Here is a 21547-nt window from a genome sequence, read left to right as displayed (position 1 = left end):
TGGGCCTGGGGGTATGATGCATGAGCAATGATACCGTCGTTGCCCATGCCCATTTGAGTATTGTATGATTTTTTTCCCCCATATTTGTTTTCTTTTTATTTCATTTTCTTTCTCTTCACCCTCTACCTTTACAATACTCTTGCACAATCTGGAGAATAGAATTCTTCTTATTCTTTCCTTTACCCGTTCTCCTTGTAGAAACGTAACAATACTAATAATAGATAAAATACAAGACATAGCAATGCTTACATTTAAGTTATTTATAATTTGACATACTGGAATTTATCTTTGATGCTAACCCTGCATAACTTAACGGAAGTCGACCATTTTACTATCAAACTACGTGATTTGTTGTGCAAGTGAGAGACAAAATAATAAAATAAAGGAAGAAAACAAATTACAAATAAGTTAAGGTCAAAATAAGGATCAGATTGGCCAAACACGAAAATCTAATGTAACGAACGCCGAGATATGAGATTTATAATAGAAAGAAAGGAAAATAAATGGAAAACAAGGAAGAATTAGGCAGGCAAAATTTTAAGGGGGAAAAAAAGGAAAAGGAGCAGATTAAGAAAAAGTTGGTGTAAAACAATGCAAATTATCCACATTTTGAGGGTGCTACAGTCAGGAAAATTAGATGGGGTACCGTAAAATGCCTACTAAAAAGTTGAGGGTGGCAGAGTGGAACTCATACCAAAGTTCACGGGGCTTTAAAGGAATTAATCCTCTATTTGCAAAGCCCTCCCTAAAACCCGAATGGAAGACCCAAACTACTAACCGGATCCGAGAAACGGTCTTTATAAGGATACGGAGCATCCGGCTTTGAGCACGGGGTTCTTTTCCTTCCCATTACTACACTATTCTGATAAACTCTGCGCATTTCGGCCATGGAAACCACTATAGTCAGCTCTCAGCTTCAACTCTTCACCACCAATTACTTCAAGATTTCAGGCAACTATTCCCTCTCTCTCTCTCTTGAATTTGTTCATACATTTACTTTTGTTACTATATCTACCTATTTTAGAATTCTATTCGCGTATATTCTGTACAACTAGATATTTTTATTTTAAAAGAATTACGAAGGTCTCAAGAATCTCGACATTTCGTGCTGTTGGAAGTCACAAGAAGTAAATATCCTGCTAACTGTTAGCAATTATGTTTATTTCTTTTTTTTTTTTTGGCCAACCATGTTAACTTAAATTTGGCTCAGAATTATGCATATGCTGTGTTATTTGCATCATTCTCCGTATCATCACTTATTGGAAGAAATTGGTTTCTTTTGTGATGTTCTATTGTTGGAACTTTAATGCGCTATTTTTGGTCTTCTTTCCTAAGGCGTGATGTTGGCATCCCTTTTCTCGATCCAACTTGTGTCTTATCATTGAGTCGGCAGCAGGAAATCTATTTGGCGGGGAGTTGGAGTTCTACTTTGATTTCTTTTTCCCGGTTTTATCAAAAGTGCACCAATACTTGAGCTATTTTCAGTTTGTGATTGATATTCTGAACCAAGGACAAGGAGAACTCTGAGGGAGGGTGCTTTGGAATTTGCTGTATCAGACTAAGTGTTTTGTTTCATCTCTGATGTTGCAGGAAACGATATTATGCATAGGGAGAAATTTTGTCATCGACCAATTCCTGGATTATTTCCACTCAAGATAAATTGTTCAAGATTCGGTGGAAAGCCCTTATTGTTGTTAGATAGGCAAAATATCAGACCTTCTTATGATATTGTTTCTAAGCTGAGAGGAAGATGTTTTGAAATTAAAGCTGCATCTACTGAGTCTTTAGGTTATGAACAATTCCTGCCTGAACCTAATGCTGGCGAAGTGGTTCTTCCCTTGCATGATTCTGGTGGCAATGATTCGTTGCGACCAAGGCCGAAAGCTTATAAGAATAGATTTTTGAACTTTGTTCGCCTCAGTTCAGTCCTTAATACTGCTGCTGAATCTTTCTTTAAAAGTGAGATACGAAGGAGGTTATTTGTGACTGCCATCCTTATTGTGATAAGTCGTGTTGGCTACTTCATTCCTCTACCTGGTTTTGATCGGCGGTTGATGCCCCAGGACTATCTTAGCTTTGTCTCAGGCTCAGTTGGTAAGTCGTGGTCTTTGTGATCATAATTCCTTTGTATGAATCTACCAAATGCTCAAAATGAAATGGCTGTTTTTCTGATGTATCAAATGCGATTACAGCTTTTCTGTGCATTTTGTGCTTTATATTGGTCATTTTTTGGAAATTTCTGGTGGAGGACTTTATTGATTTCTCAAGACATAGTATCTTTTTAAGTTTTCTTTTGGTATTCAGTTAATGATATCTTGGAAAAGTGGAAATCCCTGGAGTGTCTTCTTCATAAGTTTGGGACATTATGACATTTACATTGTGTCTCTGTGATGAGTTGGTATGGCTGATAGTCCTGTCATGGGAAAAATTCTTACTTGTCATGGTTTTTCTGTAGTTTACCTTGTGGCTGGTAAAGTGGTTAGGATAAATAAAGAACATGTTTTAGTAAAGTGACTAAAAAAGTAATGTTATAGCAAACTTGGAACCTGTTTTGGGGAATATGGACAATATTTGAAGCTCTAGTTTTTATAATTTGCTGTTGTATCTTGTACAATGTCTTTAATAAATTGGTCACGCAAATTTCACCCATTGGAAATGGTTTCTAGTAGTTTGAACTCTAGGTTGTGTATACTTCCTCAGTAAAAAATGTTTTTGCTTCTAGATGAAGCAAGAGGTAACATTATGTTCCTTGTGGATTTGAGGGTCTATCATGCAAATTTTTTTTGCCTTCTTGCTTCAAAAGCGGGAAGGTAGAAAAAGAGAAAAAAAAAGGAACTCTGTGACTTTGCGGGTAAAATCATTTTTCACTTTCACTTTGCAGATGAACTAGGTGACAGCACACCGGAACTTAAGCTTTCTTTGTTCCAATTGGGTATCAGTCCTCAAATTGCAGCATCAATTCTCATGCAGGTATCCTGGGTTTCCCATGATAGATCATGTTTTTGATGGTTATTTGGTAGTATTATGCTGCTACACAGGCTAGTGCTTTCCACAATTTATTGTTATCTAGGATTTTTGGAGCTGCACATTACATAAAAGACATTGTGAAGTTAATCATGTATATTTGTCAGTAAATCTTCCAGCTTGGCCTCAGAGTTTGTAATGCAAGGGATAGTACTTTGTATAAAAGCATTTATATAGGCCCAGTTGGTGTGTCCTGTATATAGAGCTGCTACACATACTCTTGCTTGCCTATGATTATTCAGTCTAAGAACCATTATTGTCACTTTTCAGCATAGTTGCCTGTCGTTTAGCATCTGAGGTTGTAGCACCTTATTTATAATGGAGCACATTCTCTTTTACAGTTGTCTTATTTTGTTGTTTTTTCTTAAATAGGAGTAGATGACGCGAATCTTTTGAGTTAATGTGCTTTATGCACTTTGCATTTACCTATAGAGTCTATTATGTTCTTCTTTTTATTATGAATTTCAATGAGCTTAAATCAGATTCATTTTTGTCATTCAGGTTCTTTGCCATGTGGTTCCTTCTTTGGTGAAGTTGCGAAAAGAAGGCTTGGATGGTCACGAGAAGATTAAGAGTTATATGTGTGTCTTGGTTATCTATTTCAAGCAGTGAAATGAGTTGTTAAGAAAAATTTTCCTATGTTATCAAGTTCATTTATCCTTTGATCAAGTTAAGGACTATAGCAAATATTTATTGATCTCAGATGGTGGATTTCGCTTGGGTTTGCCATAGTGGAGGCTCTGGTTCTTTCTTGTTATTCGCTCTCATATTCCATTTATGCTGCCAGTTACAGGTGATTCGAAAATATGAATTTCATTCTTGACAATGAATTTGTGACAGAGTTGGTTTTCTTATCTGATCTGGTTACCTTTTTTTCTACTGTGGGTCATCTAATCATGCAAAAGTATTGTTTGTCTCCAATGAGTTGCATTTTTGTACTATTGCTGAAATACTCTGTTATATCTAAACAATTTCTTATGGATATTTTCATCTTGGCTATGGTGTATTCTCTATGGCAGGGTAAAGCACGTGATGTTGACATCTTCCCTTTTGGTGTGTGGTGCAATGACTATGACATGGATTTGTGACAAAATAACAGATGCTGGATTTGGTATTGCCTGGAATTCTCAGTTATCTGCCTTTCCACAACTTTTTACTGCTGTTGTTTCTGCATGCTGCAGGGAGTTAACAGCTTTTTTCATTTTCTAGTCAAGCAATAAAGTCAGTCTACCTAAAACCTGTCAAGCTTAGGTTTTCATTAGAAACAGTTGAGTTTTTATCTCTTATAGAGATTAGTGAATGATTTTTCGGACGAGTTTTCTGTCCATAATGACCTTTTGAACTTTATGGGGGTTTCTGCAGGTCAAGGCTCGTCATTGATTATCTGTGTGGGGATTTTGACTGGCTACACAGATACATTGTCCAAAATGCTTACTCAACTATCAGGTGGGCAACAAATTGCAGAATGTGAAACCTCTTCTGGCCACATGATTCTCTGACTCGTGGAAATAATACTTAAATGTGAAGTAAGACATGTAGTATATAGCTTGTGCTCTTATCTACAAAGACTATTATGAACATGAAATTGGCTTATGTAATTAAACCTCTGGATTGATGATTATTCAGCGCATAGGGGCCTATTCTGATCCCCCTAAAAAATAGAAAGAGATTAGCTCTTATGTAGAATATTGCAGATTCCTCCTATTTCTTTGCATGAAATTCAGTTTCTTTTTTCTTTTGAATTTTATTGCATGCTATGTGATTCCCTGGCTGGTACCTTCTCTTGCAAGCAATTCCAGGTCCTTAATTATTTCTTTCACTTGAAGAAATATGCAGGTACAGTTATAAATCGACTTGAAGAGTATATTTCTGTTAATTGATTCTTTTTACCATTTTGACTGAGATTGTGGAGTAATTGGGTGCTTGTTGTTTGAGCATCTTCTTTGATATCATGTTGTTTTTCAAGAAATATTGCTCTCATCTTTTGCATGTGATATTAATTTGGACTTCTTGCTTTTTGCAGGAACTGCTGTTAGCTGGTGGCCATATGTACTAGCTGTTTTTGGTGTTTTTACTGTAGTAACTATGTGGGCAGTTGTTGTGACTGAGGGTTGCCGGAAAATCAAGCTGCAGTATTTTGGTTTTAAACTTGCTTCAGCTGCAAGGTTATGCATATTGGCCTTTACAATACTTACGTACTCTTGTATAAATTAGTAATGACTTTGCATTGCCATGATAATTGATAAGGACGTCAAATCTGGTGACAGATTGAATTCACTTAAGTTTGCCAGAGTTGAACTTAAAAATTGAATCTCTGCTCTAATTTGTCACACTTTTGGATATAGACTTAGCTATAACTTGATTTTTGACTAACTTAGAAACTATTTGATTTTTTCTCATTTAATTAAATGTAACCCAGCTTGCGTTAATGTAAGATTTCTGTTTGGTTGCACCCTTATTGATCATTAGACCCTATGTTTTGAGCAGAGAAGATTCTCCAATTATTGAGGTGGAGCCTTACATCCCGTTCAACATAAATCCTTCAGGGATGCAGCCTGTTCTCACAACTTCTTACCTATTGGCTTTTCCCGGCATCCTAGCAAGGTAACTTCATCTGTGATTCAGCACTTAGTCGTTTTCAGTGGTTCCATTTTGGTTTCTATCAAACTTCAGTGCTATAAATCATTCTTCAATCTAAAACTTGTCCAAAGCCTCTTAATTGCATACTATCCAGCACACTGGCTGCGGATAACTGGAGCCTGCTTGTTTTCCTGGTTCTTGTGTTTTTGGTTGTTTCTTAGCTAGAGCAGTATAAAGCCTTGCAGTAATATTGTTATTTTCTGGAGAGTTTTTGCAGATTAAATTCCTTGCTCTGTTCTGTTTCTTGTGGTCCTCCAATTTGCCACTAACTATACTGGTGTCTATCTGAAAATGCCGAATTGATATCTATTTAACTTTAAATGAAGTATCTTGTGAGCAATTCCAACCTATAACTCTCTCATTTGGTACTTTCCTGACAGCCTTCTTGGTTCACGCTTTTGGGAAAATGTGAGAAATACCCTGAATCCTGAAACTTCTCTTGGTGCTGAGCCATGGGTTTATTACACAATTTATGCGTTCTTTGTGTTCCTCTTCAATATATTTGACATTGTAAGTTTTCTCACTCCACTTCATTCTTTGTTGATGTGGAATACAATCTACAATAAGATCCATTGCTTTCTTCTTTCTGAATCTCTTCATAAATTGACTTGATAGTTTCATATAAATGACTAGCAAGGGTTGTTCTTTAACACCAAAAGTTGTTGGATGTTTTAGTGATAATTTCGTCCTTCAGGAAAATATACCCGATAACAGAAGCATTTTGGGGGTCTGTTTTTGGGGCATGTTTCAATTTTTAAGAAGTGGAAGGTATCCTATTGTGCTTCAAAATGCTCTCAGCATAATGTAATAAAAAGGATGGTTTAACCATCCTTTTCAACTTTGGAATGTAAAAAGGTATAAATTTTGGTCGTAATAAGATGTAATTCTCCCACTTGATATTAACTTAATGCTGCAGCAGAGTCCAATTCTATTGATATTAATTTTTGATTGCGTGGTGTGTTTGATGATTTATGAGAGGATGAGAGGATGAGATCTCATTCTTTCTTTTGCTACGGGGACATGTATCTGTAGGCAAACATGCCCAAGGAAATAGCTGATTATTTGAACAAGATGGGGGCCAGAATTCCACATATAAAGCCTGGAAAGGCTACCATTGAATATCTGACAAAAGTTCAAGCTTCAACACGTTTTTGGGGTATGGATCAACCAATTCTTCCTTCAAATTTCAAATTTCATCTGATGCTATTACTAGTTCAGCAACGCTATATTTGCATCTTCTTTCACACTTGGGGTTCACCAGGTCGCATGCTGAACACCTGCAGGTGGTTTATTGTTAAGTATTTTGGCCACCACATCTACAATACTTGATCATTATTTACGCCGCATCAATGAGGGATTTGCAATAGGTTTCACGTCAGTTTTGATAATAGTAAGTCTTTTACTCTTGGACCCTTTTTGATATTAATTTCTCCTCCTGCCTCACGTTAACAAGGCACTTGTCTGCATGTTTGCAAGTTACTACACCTTTTGTTCTCTTTGCATATCACATTCATAGAAATTACTATATGGAAAGGGTATTGCTCTCTCTCTCTCTATATATATATATGTGTGTGTGTGTGTGTGCATCCAAATGACCCACCTATCTGTATATATATTTACACACATACACACACACTCGCATGCATGTAAGTTCTTAATTAATTACCCATTTTCTCTCTCCAAGGTGGCATAACTAACTGAAAAGAATTGATGGGTCATTTGGATAGTTGTGTTTTAATTATATTCATATCGAACTCTTCTCTAACTAATTCTTCTCATAATTTCTCTCTTTTTTATCAACTTAATCCTTTTTAATAAATTTAAATTATATTTTATTATGGTTTTCCTCTCTCTTCTAATGAACTTTATTTTTATTTATAAATTCACTTGATTTATTTTATCCATATGTATCAATTTTATTTGGTGCTAATGTACGGGTTAAAATACTTGTATTTTATGGTATTTGAAGTCTTGAAGTTTGTCATGGATCTAATTAAGACTAAATGAGATGACGATAGCCAGCGATTTCGATTTATCTGCTTGCTGTACATGTGGCTGAATGATTGATTGGACTTTCAGGGAAGGAAACTTCCCCTTGTTAGTCATAAAAAGAGAGAGGACGACTGGTTCTTGAATGCAGCCAAAGTTGGGAGTTAACAATCTGAATCACTTAACCCTCCTGAAGAAAACTTTTTATTGCTTGTTATGAGCTGATATGTCATAAAGGAATAATTTTGATGTACACTGGAGGAGACACAGGTTGTGGATTATCATATGACCTCATAAACCAGAATGTACCATGTAGAAACTCAAACACAAACCAACTTCACCATTAAACCTGAAAAGAGAGAGAAATAGTCTTTGAAGAGTTTATTAGTGTGCACTATTTGCTAGGAATTTGGCAGCAAGCCTGTAGGTTAGGTGGGATGACATTTTATTTTTCCATATCATTGACTTGATTGGGTTTTCCTAGTGATTCATGTTTCAGTCCTGGATTACAGCAGGTCTTTTGGTAGCTATGATTAATTTCATTCAACATCTAACCAACTCCTTGTTCTTCAATGGTTTGTAGGTGGGTTCAATCATTGAACTCAGAAGATCTTATCAAGCTTATAATGTGATGCCAAGTCTGAGCAATGCATTAAGGCGTTATGGTGTTTAACATCTTCACATGCTGGCTAAACTCTCTCAGAACTCCCTCCATGATATATTTTGGTGGAAAGTGTGGTATTTGCAAAAGATCTTTGATCCATGGTTCACTGGAGATTGAAGAAGCAGTTGGTCTTCGTAGAGGTCTGGTCATTTTTTGGGGGAACAAGACGAACTATTCAGAGCTGACTCGGTATGCAAAGCATTTGAAGTCTAGAGCCACAATGACAGGAGGCACTTGCTTCAACGCTGGAAAAGGAAGTTCTTGCTCCGCTCCTTTCCTTGCCATGAAAACAGCAAATCTCTTGGCTTAATGGTTTGCATGTTTAAGAGCGATTTTCTGCAGATTAGAGATCAGGAACCTGCTATCTGAAATGATTGGTGCATGCTCATGAATTGATGGATCTCCTTATTTGTACCCACAGGAAAAATGACTATGAATTTGTGGATTCAATCAAGTCAGTGGTAATAGCATCTCCAGAACTTGCATAGCTGCAAGGAAGCTTGGTCGTCCGTCCTATGGAAAAGTCTGTTTAACTGGCTGATTCTAGGGTTGCTACACAGTTGTAAACCTGCATGTTTAATGTGTAGACGGTAGATGTATGTTATCGTAATAGCAAGGCCTAGTTGCAGAAGAATTGCCGCCCCGGGGGGGGGGGGGGGAATGGATAGAGGAATAGCAATTTTTTGAAAGAAATTGCAGACAGTAGCGATTGACTATATGCAATATTCTGGAAATACATGTAAACATACACAGGGTAGCTATTAGCCAAAATCCAAATACTACTATAAAGTAGGACCCATATATATATATATATATCTGTTAACGTTTGTGGAAAAAAAAAATACTATAAAGTAGGACCCGGAATCAAGGACTGCAAGGTACTCGCCCTTGAACTCTGTTTATAATTGAGTACTAGTAATTTAATTTGAAAATGTGAATAGAATTGATGTTTTACTGCACAAGCAAATAAATCAAGATGCATATGTTTGTCATGTCACTGCTCTATAAAACTCAAATCTACTAAGTAATAGAGTGTTGTATTGCTCTAGGAGCTTATTCTCTTGGGGTTGGTTGTGCATTTCTGCTTCCCTCATATCTCTAAAGCCTGTATCATATTAAGGTGTCATTCTAAAATTTTGGCTCAAAAAAAAAAAATTAAACTGACTGGTATTAAGGAGTGTTTGGATAGCATTATTATTTTAAATAATATTTCGCTTGCATTATAAACACATTTTCTAACTCACCTTTTTATATTCCCAACCACCTTTTTATCTCACATACATCACATCACAAAAAGTATTACAGTAATTATTTCAAATAATATTTTAAATAATACCAAACAAACAAATTGTTTCGAAAAGGAAATTTGAAATTGCTATTTTAAAGCAGATGCAAAATTAGATGTTACTACTGCTAGTACTACTAGTAATGTAATCAAAAAAACATATAATAACATTCTACTATTATTTTCTTTTTTTGTTGTCTTTATAACTCGAAGGAAATTGAACCACGTGGATGCACTACACACCTACCTGAATTTTTTAAACAGAGCCGCTTTAATGTGATAAATTGATGGGAGGTAAAGTTTCAATCAATCAAGTTTTAAATTGATGGAAGGTATTCTCGCGGTCTTCTTGCTTTCCCTATCATCGAGTTGAGCTCTTCCAAAATCCTCCTCTCAGCAGCAAAATTTTTGAAGAATTTTAGGCACAAATAAATATTATATGTGTTGTAAGATACTCACCTAATTATTAGAAACCTTATATGCTTTGAAAAATGTGGCAAAGCTGTAATTCTATTTATTTATTTTCATTTTGTGGGTGATTAAAGTTTAAAATTGACTGTTAAACTTGTGCGTCAAAATTCAAAATATAACCTAAACGTCAGAAGCCTGCCTTCTGCCGTAATTCAAACAAATTGGGAGAAATTGACAGTTGATTATTTTTTTAAATATATTTATTTATATTATTATTATAATTTTTAATACACTTTTTTATTTTTTTAATTACCTTTTTATTTCACATACATCACATCATAAAAAGTGTTACAGTACAAATATCTCAATTAACTTACGGTCCAAACAAACTTAGCAAGAATTCCCCACCTCCAGCTCTCCATTCGTCGTAGGTCATATTTTCCGGCGAAACGCTGCTGCTCCACCTCAACTCCTCTCCTAAGTGAGGAATGGAAGAATCAGCCATCGGAAGTTGGGAGATGCAGGAGTTTACCGACATCGACACAGCATCCGACTCCCTCAACAGCTCCGTCATTTTCCACGTCGTCACCGACATTCTCGCCTTCGTCCTCTATATGCACCATCAAATCCCTTCGTTTGCACACTAGCCTCATCTGCTCTTTTTTTTTTCTTTTTCCTTTTTCCTTTTTCCTTTTTCCCCTTTTCCCGTTGACAGTTAAAGATTCTGCCAAAAATTTTTTTTCAAATTATACAATCCCCAACTAATGCATTCGTTTTTACTTTCTCTCCATAGTGTTTTGCAGGATATTAGCCTCGAATTTGACGAATTGCAGAAGGAGTACAAGGATTTGGTGAGTAGAGCCTACTTTTGTGCTTGTCATATTGATTTTCCTCTGAAAACCCAAGGATGTATTTTTAAAAAAATTTAATTATGGAATACTAGGAAATACTACTAGCTTCGCAAGCTGAGATGAAGGCATCCTTAAGGAGAAAGCACGTTTCCAGAAAGAGAGAGGTGAAGCAGGGTATCAGAAGACTGGAAAAATTAATCAACTCTGTCTCTAATTTCAAGACTGCTCTTCAGCTCTTGATCCCTCAGATTCCACAAGTTGAGCGGCTAATTCTGGTTCTTGGACCTAGTCCCTTAAGGCCCATACATCTCTATGAACTCTGTTTTTCGAGCGGAACAACTGTTTCCCCTGATTTTGTCAGAACAAAAGTGGCTGACGGAATCTGCAGAAAGGTTTTCCATCCCTCTTTCTCTGTTATCTCTCCGTCCTCTTTTATAATTTTCAGAGATTGGGAGAACTAGTGCGTCGCATTTTGTATCTGGGCTTGTCCTTCGGTTCTTATGACTTATTCACAATTAATTTTTGGGAAGGCCATTCGCACTTTGATCTCGGGAGGCGCTGGATCAAATAGCGACTCATATTCCGGTACTTGAATGTACATAATGTGTCTTTCCAAGGATTTAATAGTGTGTTATTAGCTAATTTGTTTCGATGGATTGAATCTAGGCCCTTCAAAGCTTTTCTTGTTGGTAAAAGCTCCCTCCTCGTTGAATTTGCCTTTACATTTTCTTCCCAAGCGTGAGTTCAGATACAATAAGAAGGTAAAACTATATTAGCTTGCTTTTCATGCAAATGGTGTTCCCATGATATACTGCCTTTCATATTTGTTTCCTATTTTGTCACTCCTACAAAACATTGTAGCATCATTGGTTTTTACTATCATTTTTGTTGATAGTGGCATTTCACTTGAAAACTTTGAGATTAGTGCATCTTTCTTAAAGTATTATTGGTTTGAAATTGCCTTGTCAAAATATAGAAAAGAGGCGGCTGTAATGGGGAAACGTAATTCTGCAAATCACTGCATGATGTTAACTTTGATAAGAATAGTATAATTTCAAAAGATCCAGTGGAAGTATCTCTGATGCCTTTGAAATTTTATGATGTCAGTCTGATTTATGCGTTAACTTTTCTTTGATGCTTCCTGACCCATGAAGCTTCGATATAGTGATTTTGTCATTTGTTGCTGTTATTGCAACAGAGACCGATACAAAAGCATTTTTCCGTTGTTTTTTGTGCAGATAGCGCCATTTAAGTTGCGGTTCAAGTGCAGAAGTGAACAGCCAGCGTTGAATGCTCAAGTTGATGACCCTCAACCTGCTAGCTCCGTGTTGATGAATTCAACATCAACCGATAACGTTTGGTACTTTCTGTCCTTGCAAATGTAATGATTTTATTTTTAATGAGTTGTTAAGTTCGAAGACGATATCTTGGTTCTTCTACTTTGAATCACGAAACCTGTAACGAACTGATCCATTTCTTTAATCCCTGTTCTCTTCTGTATCAGCTTGTTGCCAATCTCTGAATTTAAGCAATGCGTGTCATCTCACGGCATTTGTAACATCATTCATTGTCAAAAAGCCTATTCCTTTGGCTTTAATGATCAGGCATATTCTCTTCAGTGTCTTTCCTTGGCTTCATAACTGTGCCTATTTTCATTTGTTTTGCAATTTTGTCCTTAGAAGTTAGAGCTCATCCACTCCTTTGTTTTTTTGGTCAGTTTGGACTACAATTTAGCGCTCATCCACTCCTTTATTTATTTATTTATTTGTCAGTTTAGAGTACAATTTGGAGTATGTACTCTCAGATTAATGGCTGTTTAGATATTGGCCCAGTTGTTTGCATGATAATACTAAGTTTCATAATTAACTCAACATACCTATAATATTTAAAGAAAATTATATCGATTGTGGCTCAGTGATCTTATCAATTACTACCATTGTTTTCCAAGAGTGTTTAGCATAAAATGATTATGAAAGCTTTTGCTTTGGCATAGGGAACTTCTCTATTTATGCTTGCCATGTCTTCGCAAGGAGTAATTCTTTTTCAGCAAACTTTGCAGGTTTCAGTGTCGGCACATAATCAAGGGCCTAGCTTCCAAATCATTGTCAACTGAAGGGTGATGTTTGCCTCGTCACTCTTCACAAACTAAAACATGACAGATAATTTTTTTTGTTGTTACAGGATGCAGCAATGTTGTCCTAGTGGTATTTTTTTCTCTAATCCGGGATGCAGATGCAAAGAACATTTGGTAGTTTCTTTTTCTTTCTTTAGGTTTGGGAAGCATATAAAAAGGAAATGTGGCTTGAAGAAGCAATGAAAATTTCATTCATGCAATTCCTCTTCATTGTCAAATTGTTCTAGATCAACAGTTCTCACAAATCTGACATAGAGACTTGTACACATCTTTACCATCAGATTTGCTTCTCTATTTCCTGTACATCGGCGGACTCTTAGGGTAACTTGTTGATACAGATTATTTGGAGTATTATTTGAAATATATAGTACCATGTAATGGGAGGAAGTGACTAGTATTTAAAGCATTCAATTAGCGGGTAATGTAAAAATGAAAAATAATCAACGAGACAACAAGAGAAAGAATAAACATATATAAATTATCCCTAAACTATTTAAAATTCCTCAATTAGTCCACTAAACTTTGTGGTTAAACTATTTATGCAACTAATTAAAACATACATTTTGTGACAAAAAAAAGTGCGATGCTTTGGTTGGTTGAGTGGCTAAAAGTGTAAGTAACTAAATATATATTTTATAATCGTTTAAATGACCATTTTGACTTAAAAAAAAAATTAAGTGAGCAAATAGAGAATTCTTAATAGTTTAATCACTATTTTTGCCATTACCACCAGCCCTCCTCCCTCTCCCTCCCCACCAACCCATTCCAAAAAAAACAAAAAAAGAAGAATCGGTTGCAACCCTACTATAGGAATTGTGAAATGGGCCTAAGGGTCTAACATAAGACTCAGGATTTAATGGATCGTTCTTGTGTCATTGGTTAGTTCTTTAGTCTTCCAGAAATCCAGACTCCTACAGTCCTACTTAAGCTAATTAGACCAATACGACAGCGTTAAAACTCCTATATAAACCGCAAGGCTTGAACAGGCAGAAGGAAGGGGAAACGCCATCTCCGAGACCGGCGAGTTTCTCTACGCCGTTCAGTCGTCGTCGTCGTCAGAGGCGAAAGCTTAAAAGCGTGAGAGTGACGCGATTGAAAGATGAAGTTCCAAATAGAAGACGTGACGGTTTATTTCCCCTACGACAACATCTACCCGGAGCAATATGCATACATGGTGGAACTGAAGCGTGCCCTAGATGCCAAGGGCCACTGCCTTCTAGAGATGCCGACTGGCACCGGTAAAACCATAGCCTTACTTTCCCTCATCACCAGCTACGCACTTTCCAAGCCTTCCAATCCGATCAAGTTCATCTACTGCACTCGCACAGTCCACGAAATGGAGAAAACTTTATCCGAGCTTAAGTTGCTCCACAATTATCAGTTACAACACCTAGGCCCGGCCGCCAAGATCCTTGCCCTAGGTTTATCTTCCAGAAAGAACTTGTGTATTAATCCTACTGTGGTTTCCACTGAGAATAGAGATTCCGTCGATGCGGCTTGTCGCAAACTTACTGCCAGTTGGGTTCGCGAGCTCGCTGCTGAAAACCCTAGGATTCCGACTTGTTCCTTTTTTGAGAACTACGAGAAGTCTGCTTCTGAAGCCATTCTGCCTCCGGGGGTTTATACCCTGCAGGTTACCTTTTTCTTCTGTTTTAAAGCCATTTTCTCTCTTTTTCCTCCATTAGTTCGTGGTCTGTAAATTTTGCTATCGGTGCATACAACTGGGGACTCTTGAGCTTCTAGTGATTTCTAGGTTAAGATGGATCTCAATTGCTGTTTTGATTATGCAGGATCTTAGAGCCTACGGGAAGTTGAAAGGATGGTGCCCATACTTTTTAGCGCGGCACATGGTGCAACTTGCAAATGTGGTGGTTTATAGCTACCAATATTTGCTTGATCCTAAGGTTGCAGGCATTATATCCAAAGAGATGCAGAGAGAATCTGTCGTGGTGTTTGACGAGGCCCACAATATTGATAATGTATGTATTGAGGCTTTGAGTGTCAGTGTGAGGATGCAGACACTCGAAGGGGCTACTAGGAATATCAATAGGATGTCTCAGGAGATAGACAGGTATGTACAAGTCAGAGTCAAGTGTCCATTGCCTTTCTATTTAAGTATGTTCTTCCCCTATATACACGAGCTGTCTTCTAGTCTGTACTTTAGAAGATCAGAGCAGTCTAACCCGTTTTGTTTGTATTTTTAGCAACTTCTATAAGTAACAGTACCCCTAAATTCTTGCAATTGCTGCTTGTTTTGAAAAATCTGCTATTTAAATTACTTGAGGACCATATTATGCTCTTCTCTGCTCATTGGTACTTGTACATTGTGAAACTCAAATGACGAGTTTAACAATTCCCTTTCTTTGAACTTTTTGGCATGGTAGGAAGGTTTAAGGCCACTGATGCTGGTCGACTTCGTGCCGAGTATAACCGACTTGTTGAAGGTTTGGCTCTAAGGGGAGATCTGCCAGGTAAGTTAATTTAGTATGGGCTCTACATCTGATAGTCTTCCACTCACTCTTGATAGTGAGATCACTTGGATTGTCTTTCTCTCTTGCTGCAGCTTCAGATGCCTGGCTAGCAAACCCTGCCTTGCCTAATGATATTCTAAAGGAAGCAGTTCCTGGGAATATAAGGCGGGCAGAGCATTTCTTGTCTGTTCTCCGGAGATTAGTTCAGTATATTAGAGGACGCTTGCAGACTGAAAATGTTGAAAAGGAGGGGCCTGTTGCCTTTGTTGCTTCTGTTAACACTCAAGCTGGAATTGACCAGAAAATGTTGAGATTTTGTTATGACAGGCTTCACTCATTGATGCTAACTCTGGAGATATCCGACACAGATGAATTCTTACACATACAAACTATTTGTGACTTTGCGACACTTGTGGGAACATATACTCGAGGATTTTCAATTATAATTGAACCTTTTGATGAGAGGATGCCACATATTCCTGACCCAGTGCTGCAGGTATGCTTATGTCATGACCATCTTCCCAAGCTCCCCCCCCCCCACCAACAAAACCCCCCAAAAAAAAAAAGTTTTAGAATACAAATAAATTGCAAATGGTGAATACTTAATGAACAATATCACATATGAGCAGTAAAATGAGATTCCTTTTGTTTCTGTATGTCCTTTATTTGAAGAAGCAAGACTGTGATATAAAACATAGTGGGTACAGCAAGAAGACAAATTGTTGTTTCTTCAGCTCCTGCATTTACCAAGGAATCTATAATTTGGAATGTAATGGTCCTTTTTTTTGGGTGGTCATTGTCTTTTCAATAACTGCATTGGAAAATAATTTTTTTCTATTAAATTTCAGCTATGCTGTCATGATGCTTCTCTTGCCATCAAGCCTGTTTTTGAACGATTTCAATCAGTTGTTATAACTTCTGGGACTCTCAGCCCAATTGATCTTTACCCACGTCTTCTAAATTTTAACCCAGTTGTTAGTCGAAGCTTCACAATGTCCTTGACTAGGGATTGCATATGCCCTATGGTCCTCACACGGGGAAGGTATGCCCTTTAACTATTGTAGTACATGTATTAGTTGCCAATTTTTGTTTTATGATTAGGTTGAAAGTCTACTGGTTCACATCACAATATCATTCTTTTTCCTGTGGCATGTCATTTAGTGATCAGCTTCCTGTAAGTACGAAGTATGATCTGAGAAGTGATCCTGGTGTTGAAAAAAACTATGGAAAGCTTTTACTGGAAATGGTATCTGTTGTTCCGGATGGAATTGTTTGTTTCTTTGTCAGCTACTCTTACATGGACGGGATAGTCAATAGTTGGCATGAAACAGGTCTTCTGAAGGTGATAATAGCCTCTGATCTTTCTCAAAATTTCCAAAGAGAACTTTATCTTTATTTCTTTTTTTCTGTAATTTGCCTAGTTTCCTTGTTCATTCCACTTTATCCTTGGTTTTCCTATTCTTTTATATTGAAGAGTATTCTAAATTGTAATTTATTGGCGAATGGTTCCTTCTTTTTCCCTGACATGTTACAGGAAATAATGCAACATAAACTGGTTTTCATCGAGACTCAGGATGTTGTTGAAACCACATTGGCTTTGGACAACTATCGCAAAGCTTGCGATTGTGGAAGAGGAGCTGTCTTTTTCTCAGTTGCGAGGTAGAATCATTGAACTCCTATCTCCCTTTCCTTCCACCATCAGTTCAGTACTTAAGGTGCATATATCTGGTGGTTATTCAACTTTTTGCTCGTTAAGTGGTTCAATTGATGAGGAGTATTCATGATCACTGCTCATTAGGGATGATCATATAACTCTAGTGATATCATCACATATGTCAGAACTTATGAGATTACTTCTGCCTTTGCTGTTGCTGCAGCATTAATTCATAAAAGAATTTTTTGTGTATTTGAATTGTTACTGGACTTGGTTTACTGGATTTTTGCTTGAAACTATTGCTGATATGCCCATCTTTAGAAAGTGATACCCATGTTTTAATTGCTGTTATGTAAATTCATGGTTTTCAGCAAAAGGCCTCTATGGAATATTGTATGCTAAATTGGCATCTTTCCTACCTTCTGTTGTAATGGTGTTATGCAATTTCTTCCTTGTAGAAGTTTCTTGTGAGCCAAGATGTCACACAGGATCAAGGGGGCCTTTTTTTTTTTGTTGGCTACTCTTTGGTGAATTTTGTCTTTTAGTCTGTTAGTAAGGGAGTGCTAAAGGGCTTGACTGTCTCCACTGGATTGACTCAATTACAGGGGCAAAGTTGCAGAAGGTATTGATTTTGATAGGCATTATGGTAGGCTTGTCATCATGTTCGGCGTTCCTTTCCAGTACACATTAAGCAGGTAACCTTTCTGCAGGGACTGAACCAGAAAATTTAATTTGAGGGGGGCAAAATGCATATGCATATAAACTTTCAAATCAACATAATATTTTTTTGAAAATTATTGGGGGGCAAATAGCTTAAAATACATAGGAATTTTAAAAAAAATTTAAAATTTTAAGGGGACAAAATATGAATATCTAGAACTTGGAGGGGTGGGGCCCCACCTCTTCTCAACCTCCCCCCCCCCCCAACGGGGGCTTCTGTCCTTGTTTCCGCTACTTCTGTTATTGATACACGAAGAGATGTTTTCAGCATTAGTCGGCTTGCTTTTTGTGGGCACTAATACATGTTGACATTGTCTCAAGCTTTACAGCTAAGACGTTCAAAAGATTATATTTTTTATTATGCCCTCAGCTAATGGTGGTTGACTTTAATATTCAAATGCTACTATTGACACTGGTCTTTTTAATCATCAATAAGATTCTACAATAGCCAGGCTATTTTTTTTCGAGTTTATTGGTAGCATAATTTGTAGTCCGAATCTTTCTGTGCTGCATGTCCCACTGGATATTAAATTACAGCATTGGGATTTTCTTTTATGTACAAACGGGTTCAAACCTTCTTTGGTGTTTTTAACAGATTTTCATTTATGATCAATTTTTATTCCCTGATGTGGCTAATATTGGTATCATAAACTGCAGAATATTGCTTGCAAGATTGGAGTACTTGCGGGATACTTTCCAGATTAAGGAGGGCGATTTTCTGACTTTTGATGCTTTGGTACATTTTGATTGTTCCTGTATCATTTTTAAGAAACTTGCATATGTTTGTTTTTACAATTGTTTGCATGCATCTTCAGAGACAAGCTGCTCAATGCGTTGGGCGAGTTATCCGTTCAAAGGCAGATTATGGGATGATGATATTTGCTGACAAGAGGTTTGTAGTTTTCAGTTTTATAATTAATGAACAAGAAACTGATTAAACAACAAAAGGTCTGTTGTTGGTGGTGTCGAAAGTTGCATTTGATAGGAACTGAAAAGGAAGATAGACTATTACCATCTCTACATGCTACATGTATGTTTTGGCATCAACAAGGAATCAACGGTATGGAAGTCTAAGCTTGGTACAACCTGTTAGTTGCAGCATGGAACTGTGGATTTGGGTGGTGCCTACAAAAGGTTATAGTTTCTTTATAGAATCAGCAAACTATAATTGCTATTTTTGCTGTTGAAGAAAAGGGACAGGACTGGACTTTAATGAGAGTAAACATGACAGGTAGCCAAACTGCTTGGCCTTGTATTTTGAGCTTGCTAGGTCATACTACAAGAAGACCTCCTTCAGAAATCATACATGAACAGTTAGATTGGTTTCTGTTGATTGTGGTGACTGTTGCCTTCTGCTTACAGCTTCACATTTATGAAATTAATTGATCCTATCTTCTGTTTTGTATTCAGGTATAGCCGTCATGACAAGCGCTCTAAGTTACCTGGTTGGATTTTGTCACATTTACGTGATGCACATCTTAACTTGAGTACCGACATGGCTGCGCATATAGCAAGAGAGGTGTAGTTCTAATCCTATCTTTGTGCTGCTCTTTCCTACTAGTGTCTCCACAATTGCTTGCCAGGTCTAAAGCTTGAATAGAGAGTGTGATGGAGGGGGGGATAATAGATTTTTTTGCAAATATCTTTTTCTGTTCTTTAGGGTTGTCAAATGTCATTCGTACTGTGTCTTTAATACAGCATGTTCATGGATAATAGGGAATTAAGGAAGAAGGAATCTCAGATGATTATCAAAGTCGCCGTGCTTGATTTGAGTATAGCATGTGACTCTACATGAGTTGGTGTATTGGATTTTCATCAGGTTGATGACAACTGGTATTAGTTATGGGCTTTTATTGGCATGAGCCACACACAGGGTAGCTTTAAGTGTGGTGCTTCTATTTCATCCAGAATAGAAGTATTATTTATTCTTTTGAATGATGCTGCCAGGGATGATGACTCCAAAGTAGGGCAGTTTGTTATCCTTGTATGTATAAAGTGGTACTACAAATGATAGTAGAAAATCATCTGACGTGAACTAACCGCTTTAGGTTTAGTAGTCCTTATTAAAAGCGCTACATTTTCTGTGCTTTTTTTTTGGGGTAGGGGGTGTGGTCAGAGTGGACTACTTTTAACGCGTATCCTTTCTTCTGGATGCAGTTCTTAAGGAAAATGGCTCAGCCATATGATAAAACTGGTGTCATGGGCAAGAAAACCCTTTTGTCAGAGGCAGACTTGGAGAAGATGGGGAATTCCAACCTTGGGGAAATGTTCTGAAGATTTTGGGTTAAGCTAAGCTGCAGTCTTGTTGGATGCCTGTGAATTCACCAATTTTGTCGTAAATTTTGACCTTTTTTTTTTTGGCTGTTGTTGCTACAGATTGTACACTGGTTGAACCAGAAACTGATCTAGAAGGAAAAATCTGGAAATATGACAGGAGGGTTTTTTTTTTGGGGGGGGAGGGGGGGTGCGAATTAGAGAATTTTGCTTTTTTTGAGCGTTTTTCCTTTTGGATTTGTCTATTTACAGAAGAATTTTGGGATTTTGTTGGAGATAGGGTGTTTGCATGGCAAATTATTTTAAATAATATTTTATTTACATCACAAATATATTTTTTAATATATATTTTTATATTTTTAATTTTATATGCATCAAATTATAAAAAATATTATAATAATTATTTCAAATAATACTCCATCCAAACAAATCGGATTTGCACGAACATCTTGGTAATTGCTGGGATTGTTGGATGAGAAGGTGAAGGAAACTCCGAGATCATTTCATTTGCTTTGAATGATGTAAATATTCCTTTTTCGTCGCTTGAGATCATTTGTTATATGTTATCTTGTCTTGCAAGTGAAGTGGGGAAAGAACATTGGGCATTAATGTTGCAGCCACAAAATGCTCCAGCCTTATATTTGAGTTGTGATTAAAGAAATAAAATAAAAGTTCGGAAAGGTTGAGATATAATCCAGGCATCAGCAAACACATTTCATTCACCTTGCACTTGCAGGGTTGATAGCGATGAAGGCGGGTTATTTTTTAAGTGCTTCTAGACCTTGCTAGAAAATCTGAACTCCCAGCCGAGGGGAAGGCGACGTCAATATTGCTCGCATTTTAGGTCCCCAGTGTATAAAATAAAGCATTTTAGGTCCCTAGTGTATGAAATAAAGCGACCTTTTTTTGGCTCCTTGATTACATTTCCAGCCATATTGTTGCCGTAAACGACGTGGATACGTCAAGCATTCGAAATTTTAAGAGCAAAATTGACAACTCACAATTTTTGTCGAAATTCCCACAAGCAACTCAAGTGCAAATATCAATCATCGGGTTAAATAAAAAAAGTAAATTTCAAAATAAGGAAATTGAAAGGAAAGCTCAATTAGGAGGTTCCGATGAGTGGAGCTGAGAAGAAATTAAGACCAAGTATTATGACGAATATCATCTTGCCCCGGAATTCAATAGATTTGGTTTGTTATGATTCCTTATGGGAACAGGCAATCGTCTTTATTTTCACTATTTCCTTGAAGTGACTTTATCTTCTTTCGTAAATCCATTTCTTTCCTTGCAAAACTCCAGCGGAAAATACCTCCAGGGGAACTCCAGATAAAGCTCATCATTGGGATCTCCTGTGTGAATGTATCACAAAACTAACAAGAATTTTTGACCTCCATCTCTTCAAAAAGAATTAAAAAAATGAAAATTTG

General features: G+C 37.0%; 3 protein-coding genes across 7 annotated transcripts; all 3 read left to right on the top strand.

Moving 5' to 3' along the window:
• Positions 1-850: 850 nt before the first annotated feature.
• Positions 851-8858, top strand: LOC113761269 (preprotein translocase subunit SCY2, chloroplastic). 2 transcript variants are annotated; one of them, XR_003467128.1, is made up of 13 exons: positions 851-951; positions 1591-2094; positions 2882-2970; positions 3526-3605; positions 3728-3817; positions 4044-4135; positions 4387-4470; positions 5048-5189; positions 5512-5628; positions 6045-6174; positions 6697-6820; positions 6926-7054; positions 8237-8324. XR_003467128.1 is itself a non-coding variant. In XM_027304215.1 (13 exons), exons 1-13 carry the CDS (start codon positions 888-890, stop codon positions 8324-8326), a joined length of 1713 nt encoding a protein of 570 aa, XP_027160016.1. In that variant the 5' UTR covers positions 851-887; the 3' UTR covers positions 8327-8858. The 2 variants fall into 2 exon arrangements, 1 of the variants encoding a protein (XP_027160016.1); XM_027304215.1 differs by having other exon boundaries at positions 6948-7054; positions 8237-8858.
• Positions 8859-10402: 1544 nt separating this feature from the next.
• LOC113762133 lies at positions 10403-13335 on the top strand. Its single transcript, XM_027305462.1, has 7 exons — positions 10403-10647; positions 10807-10864; positions 10957-11256; positions 11395-11449; positions 11531-11625; positions 12103-12224; positions 12924-13335. Exons 1-7 carry the CDS (start codon positions 10502-10504, stop codon positions 12982-12984), a joined length of 837 nt encoding a protein of 278 aa, XP_027161263.1. The 5' UTR covers positions 10403-10501; the 3' UTR covers positions 12985-13335.
• Positions 13336-13908: 573 nt separating this feature from the next.
• Positions 13909-20405, top strand: LOC113782047 (general transcription and DNA repair factor IIH helicase subunit XPD). Of its 4 annotated transcripts, none has more exons than XM_027327959.1 (12): positions 13909-14631; positions 14789-15069; positions 15387-15469; positions 15562-15965; positions 16318-16511; positions 16631-16811; positions 17004-17128; positions 17729-17818; positions 18501-18579; positions 18659-18735; positions 19254-19362; positions 20001-20405. In XM_027327959.1, exons 1-12 carry the CDS (start codon positions 14098-14100, stop codon positions 20115-20117), a joined length of 2274 nt encoding a protein of 757 aa, XP_027183760.1. In that variant the 5' UTR covers positions 13909-14097; the 3' UTR covers positions 20118-20405. The 4 variants fall into 4 exon arrangements, 2 of the variants coding, with proteins under 2 accessions (XP_027183760.1, XP_027183765.1); XM_027327964.1 differs by lacking the exon at positions 20001-20405 and adding an exon at positions 19560-19824; XR_003469798.1 differs by lacking the exon at positions 20001-20405 and having other exon boundaries at positions 18659-18977; positions 19075-19344.
• Positions 20406-21547: the final 1142 nt, after the last annotated feature.

This window comes from Coffea eugenioides, chromosome 1 (genome assembly GCF_003713205.1).
Source record: "Coffea eugenioides isolate CCC68of chromosome 1, Ceug_1.0, whole genome shotgun sequence".
Taxonomy (NCBI): Eukaryota; Viridiplantae; Streptophyta; class Magnoliopsida; order Gentianales; family Rubiaceae; genus Coffea; species Coffea eugenioides.
Note: the sequence above shows the minus strand (reverse complement) of the source record. Positions and strands in the feature narration are given on the sequence as shown.